Source organism: Malaclemys terrapin, chromosome 2, assembly GCF_027887155.1.
Source record: "Malaclemys terrapin pileata isolate rMalTer1 chromosome 2, rMalTer1.hap1, whole genome shotgun sequence".
In the NCBI taxonomy this organism is placed as follows: Eukaryota; Metazoa; Chordata; order Testudines; family Emydidae; genus Malaclemys; species Malaclemys terrapin.
In genome coordinates, this window is record NC_071506.1 from 279,375,500 (window position 1) to 279,381,499 (window position 6,000).

The 6,000-nt window shown below is 49.8% G+C and overlaps 1 protein-coding gene across 4 annotated transcripts in view; it reads right to left on the reverse strand.

The window, feature by feature from the left end:
* The window catches only part of LOC128830854 (meiosis-specific coiled-coil domain-containing protein MEIOC-like), a 60,887-nt gene extending 55,265 nt beyond the window's left edge, over positions 1-5,622 (reverse strand). For 3 of the 4 annotated variants that reach the window (XM_054016677.1, XM_054016682.1, XM_054016685.1), the window contains exon 1: positions 5,431-5,622. In XM_054016677.1, coding sequence (XP_053872652.1) covers positions 5,431-5,490 — 60 coding nt within the window. In that variant the 5' untranslated portion in view covers positions 5,491-5,622. Of the gene's footprint in view, positions 1-833; positions 4,140-5,430 lie in introns of those variants that run through there. The other variant, XM_054016684.1, reaches the window with a different exon arrangement.
* Positions 5,623-6,000: the final 378 nt, after the last annotated feature.

A 6,000-nucleotide genomic window follows, 5' to 3' on the forward strand; every position in this document is an offset into this window, starting at 1 on the left:
AGCCTCCACTCATAATCCTTTCTAGCAAGTTAGTTGGCTCAAGACTTACAAATGCTTTAGCTGAACAGCAACGGTTGACCGAAATATTGAAATATCTACAAATATCTGAAAATGCTTGTCTAGCAGCTTTTGTACCAATTTAAATCAGGGGAAAAAAACGTATTCAGTTAAATCAATTAAACCACCTAAATAATGAGGAGTCTGGTGGCACCTTAAAGACAGATTTATTTGGGCATAAGCTTTCGTGGGTAAAAACCCACTTCTTCAGATGCATTTCTTCTCCATGCATCTGAAATGGGTTTTTACCCATGAAAGCTTATGCCCAAATAAATCTGTCTTTAAGGTGCCACCGGACTCCTCGTTGTTTTTGTGGATACAGACTAACACGGCTACCCCTCTGATACTCAACCACCTACTATACATGCAGTTATACCAGTAGAAGAGTGATCATATTGTACTCAATCAGTACAGCTCCCTATTGTGGATTCAACTGAATCGGTACAAAAGCTATGTGTAGACAGGCTTTAAATATTACCAGCGATCCTTAGATTTTCCTTGCTTTTTTCATCATTAGAGATAACAGAATGAGAACAGCCTTCCTTTTTCTATTGCAATATTTCAAAACTGAATGTGAAGGATAAAATGCATTTAATTTTTATTTCAGGTTCAGTAAAAGCTATTTTATTCCCCTCCACATTCTCTTAACATCTGAAATTTCAGCACAAATGACTCCTGCCTCCTTATACTGTAGTTCAAGCTTTTGTACTTGTTTACTTCACAACTCTCCTCTGACATCCCTCTGTTCAGAAATAAAAACAACAAGGAGTCTGGTGGCACCTTAAGACTAACAGATTTATTTGGGCATAAGCTTTCGTGAGTAAAAACCTCACTTCTTCGGATGCATAGAGTGAAAGTTACAGATGCAGGCATTATATACTGACACATGGAGAGCAGGGAGTTACTTCACAAGTGGAGAACCAGTGTTGACAGGGCCAATTCAATCAGGGTGGATGTAGTCCACTCCCAATAATAGATGAGGAGGTGTCAATTCCAGGAGAGGAAAAGCTGCTTCTGTAGTGAGCCAGCCACTCCCAGTCCCTATTCAAGCCCAGATTAATGGTGTTGAATTTGCAAATGAATTTTAGTTCTGCTGTTTCTCTTTGAAGTCTGTTTCTGAAGTTTTTTTGTTCAATGATAGTGACTTTTAAATCTGTAATAGAATGACCAGGGAGATTGAAGTGTTCACTTACTGGCTTATGTATGTTACCATTCCTGATGTCCGATTTGTGTCCATTTATTCTTTTGCGGAGGGACTGTCCCGTTTGGCCAATGTACATGACAGAGGGGCATTGCTGGCACATGATGGCATATATGACATTAGAGGATGTGCAGGTGAATGAGCCCCTGATGGTGTGGCTGATGTGGTTGGGTCCTCTGATGCTGTTGCCAGAGTAGATATGGGGACAGAGTAGGCAACGAGGTTTGCTACAGGGATAGGTTCCTGGGTTGGTGTTTCTGTGGTGTGGTGTGTAGTTGCTGGTGAGTATTTGCTTCAGGTTGGGGGGTTGTCTGTAAGCGAGGACTGGCCTGCCTCCCAAGGTCTGTGAGAGTGAGGGATCATTTTCCAGGATAGGTTGTAAATCGTGGATAATGCGCTGGAGAGGTTTTAGCTGGGGGCTGTATGTGATGGCCAGTGGTGTTCCGTTATTGTCCTTGTTGGGCCTGTCCTGCAGTAGGTGATTTCTGGGTACCCGTCTTGCTCTGTCAATCTGTTTCCTCACTTCCCCAGGTGGGTATTGTAGTTTTACGAATGCTTGATAAAGATCTTGTAGGTGTTTGTCTCTGTATGAGGGGTTGGAGCAAATTCGGTTGTATCTTAGGGCTTGGCTGTAGACAATGGATCGTGTGATGTGTCTTGGATGGAAGCTGGAGGCATGTAGGTACGTATAGCGGTCAGTAGGTTTCCGGTATAGGGTGGTGTTTATGTGACCATCAATTATTTGTACTGTAGTGTCCAGGAAGTGGATCTCTTGTGTGGACTGGTCCAGGCTGAGGTTGATGGTGGGGTGGAAATTGTTGGAGTCCAGGCGGAATTCTTCAAGGGCCTCCTTTCCGTGGGTCCATATGATGAAGATGTCATCAATATAGCGCAAGTAGAGGAGGGGCATTAGGGGACGAGAGCTGAGGAAGCGTTGTTCTAAGTCAGCCATAAAAATGTTGGCATACTGTGGGGCCATGCGAGTACCCATAGCAGTGCCACTGACTTGAAGGTATAAGTTGTCCCCAAATCTGAAGTGGTTGTGGGTGAGGACAAAGTCACAAAGCTCAGCCACCAGGCTTGCTGTGGCCTCATCAGGGATACTGTTCCTGACAGCTTGTAGTCCATCCTCATGTGGAATATTGGTATAAAGTGCTTCTACATCCATGGTGGCCAGGATGGTGTTTTCAGGAAGAACATCAATGCATTGTAGTTTCCTTAGGAAGTCGGTGGTGTCTCGAAGATAGCTGGGAGTGCTGGTAGCATAGGGTCTGAGGAGAGAGTCCAAATAGCCAGATAATCCTGCTGTCAGAGTGCCAATGCCTGAGATGATGGGGCGTCCAGGGTTTCCAGGTTTATGGATCTTGGGTAGCAGATAGAATACCCCTGGTCGGGGTTCTGCGGGTGTGTCCATGTAGATTTGTTCCCGTACTGTAGCTGGGAGTTTCTTGAGCAGATGGTGTAGTTTCTTTTGGTATTCCTCAGTGGGATCAGAGGATAGTGGCCTGTAGAATGTGGTCTTGGAGAGTTGCCTGGCAGCCTCCTGTTCATAATCTGACCTGTTCATTATGACTACAGCACCTCCTTTGTCAGCCCCTTTGATGATAATGTCAGAGTTGTTTCTGAGGCTGTGGATGGCATTGCGTTCTGTACGGCTGAGGTTATGGGACAAGTGATGTTGTTTGTCCACAATTTCAGCCTGGGCACGTCTGCGGAAACACTCTATGTAGAGGTCCAGTCTGTCATTTCGACCGTCAGGAGGAGTCCACGCAGAGTTCTTCTTCTTGTAGTGTTGGTAGGAGGGTTCCTGTGGGTCGGTGCACTGTTCAGTGGTGCGTTGAAAATATTCCTTGAGTCGGAGACGACGAAAGTAGGCTTCCAGATCACCGCAGAACTGTATCATGTTCGTGGGGATGGTGGGACAGAAAGAGAGTCCCCGAGTCCTCTGTTCAGAAATGTCACTATTTTCTGTAGCCCACCACCTCTCACATTCTTTCACTTCTCCCTATAATCTCTTAACAAATTTCTGGCAGGAATATGTATTATAGAGATGGGGAAAGGATGATGTTTCTTCATTTTCACATATAAATATATATAATTTACCATATAAGAACAAGTCACAACTGTCATTTATACTGTTTTGCAATATCAATAAAAAGCACTAAGGTATCCTCTTGTCCTCAAAACTGCATAACATCCTTGAATTGTTAACATCAGTTCTTCATGAAATAGATTTTAATATTTATCCACACCCTAGTGATTTTAGAAATAATTCAGAGTCTAGGCTGTCCAACCACCACTAAGTCAATTTCTACAGTAGGAGCACTTCACCTGTATAGAAATAGTGATATACTATACCAGCAAAGTGCTCTTAACTTATACAGGCAACACTTCACTTTTACTGGCACAGCTTATTCCACCCTTTGCTTCCCTGAGCAAAACAAGCTATAGCAATAAAACTGCACTTTTTGGCCAGTACAATTGCATCTGCCAGCACAGCTAAGTTAGGGCTTGGCTACACTTGCAAGTTAGAGCACATTAAAGCAGCCCCGGCCCCCTAGCTCACTACCCGTCCACACTGGCAAGGAACGTAGAGCGCTCTGACTCCAGGGCTAGAGCGCTCCTAGTATTCCACCTCGGCGAGAAGATTAACACTTGGTGCGCATTGGCTGAAACGCCGGGGCATCAGTGTGAACGAGGTGTTGCATTACTGCGCTCTGATCAGCCTCCAGAAACGTCCCATAATCCCCTTAAGTCAAGTGGCCACTCTTGTCATTGTTTTGGAATCACTGCAGGAAGGCACATATCCCCTTTGAAAGCTCCATTTCTGACAGCCAGCTGCTTATCTGCTCCGAGACAAAGCACCCATTACTGTGGAATGCTGTGTGAGAGAGAGAGAGAGAGAAAGGCGGGTGTATGTCTGTTGCTGTCTGAACTTACAAGACGGCATGCTGATATGCTCTCAGCCCCCAAAACACATTATCTCTTCCCCCATATACACACAACACACTCCCTGTCACACTCCACCTCACGCCCCTCATTTGAAAAGCATGTTGCAGCCACTTGCATGCTGGGATAGCTACCACAATGCACTGCTCTTTGTGGCCGTTGCAAGAGCTACCAATGTGGCCACGCCAGTGCGCTTGCAGCTGTCAGTGTGGACAGATTGCAGCGCTTTCCCTACTGCGCTCTACGAAGGCTGGTTTAACTCAAAGTGCTCTGCATCTGCAAGTGTAGCCATGCTCTTAATCAGGGACCATACCCTATCCCAGATGAACGGAGCTAGGCCAGCAGCAGTCTATAAGATAAACATGATCTGAAGGACACTTTAAAACTTGTGGCAATAGATAACTTCCCTCAATTACACTTTCAATAAGAAGGGAAGATACATCAACAGTCACCCTTGTAACAGTGCTTAAAGTGGTCTGAAAAAAAGCCTGGGAGGGGAGAGTGTCATACTCTGGGAGCAACAGCTTCAGGAAGTGATTAAAGTGACCCGGCTTGATTTTTAATTGCTCTTTCCAGGTCTGCAAACACCACCCCCAAGAAACCCTTTAAGCACTGTGGCGGGAAGGTTTGAACACGATCTAGCGGGCACGAGGGCAGCGGTAGCAGGGAGGGTGGATGACAGGCAGAAAAGCGGGTTACCCGTTGCCGCCGCCAGTGCTGTTGGAGGGGTCAGGTCCGTGTGGCTGCAGCCTGCCCCATCAGTAGGTAGGTACCAGAGTGGGGGGCACTTAGAAAGCCCTGAGAGGACCCCCTAGGAGCAGGGCAGGGAGTGTGTGTGTGTGTGGGGGGGGTCACTGCCCCACAGGCACAGGGAAGGGAGCAGCCCAGCCCCCCACTGCCAGAGACGTGGGGGGCCTGTCACACCTGCCCCAATATTTGAGGCGAGGGGGGCACCCCCAACAGAGCAGCAAGGCACATCCGCCCCCTGCCCTCGAGGGGGAAGGAGGACTAGTACGGAGGGGGAGGGGAGCACCCCCCCCCGGCAGAAGCGCCCCCCTAGACAAGCAGGGCACACTCCCCCCGCCCCCAACCAAATGGGGGGGCGGCAGACGGACGAAGCGACCTCCTAGCTCCGCCCACCGGGCACAGCCTCGGCGAGAGGCTCCGGTCCGGTCCGGTCCGGTCCCTACCCGGGGGAGGGGGCGAGTGGGGCTTGGCCTCACCTCCGGCCACGAGGCCCTCGCGCAGGGGGGAGCCAGCGGCTCGGCGTTCGTAGCCACCATCTTACACCACCACCCCCCCCAGTCTCCACCCCTTCGCCCGGGCGCGAGGTGGTGGCGCCCGCCGAGCCCACTTCCCCCACTGACAGGTGAGCGGCTCCTCCCCGCCCCGGGCGCGAGGCGAGGCGGGAGCCAGGCGCGTGGGCGGAGCAGCCAACGGTCTCCCTCCTCCCGTCCGCGCGCGCGCGCGCGCGCTTTCTCTCCCCTCTCTCAGCGCGCGCGCTTTCCCACCCTCCGGTCGCCCAATCTGCGAGCAGAGCGGGATGAAGGGCGCGCGGGAGGGGAAGGGCAACCGCCTTGACAACCAATGGGGAGGGGGGCGTGAGAGTGGGATAGGTCGCTGGGAGAAATCATTGTAGGAGGCGGGGCCTGAGACAAACAGGGTTAGAAGGCCGGGTGAGGGACCATCGACGAACCATTTCACGCTTAGACAAGGGGGGAGCCACATCAGAAGAGAGCGTGGGGGCACTGGGGGAGGGGGGGTTACGTGCAAATCACGTCAGGGGTGGGAAG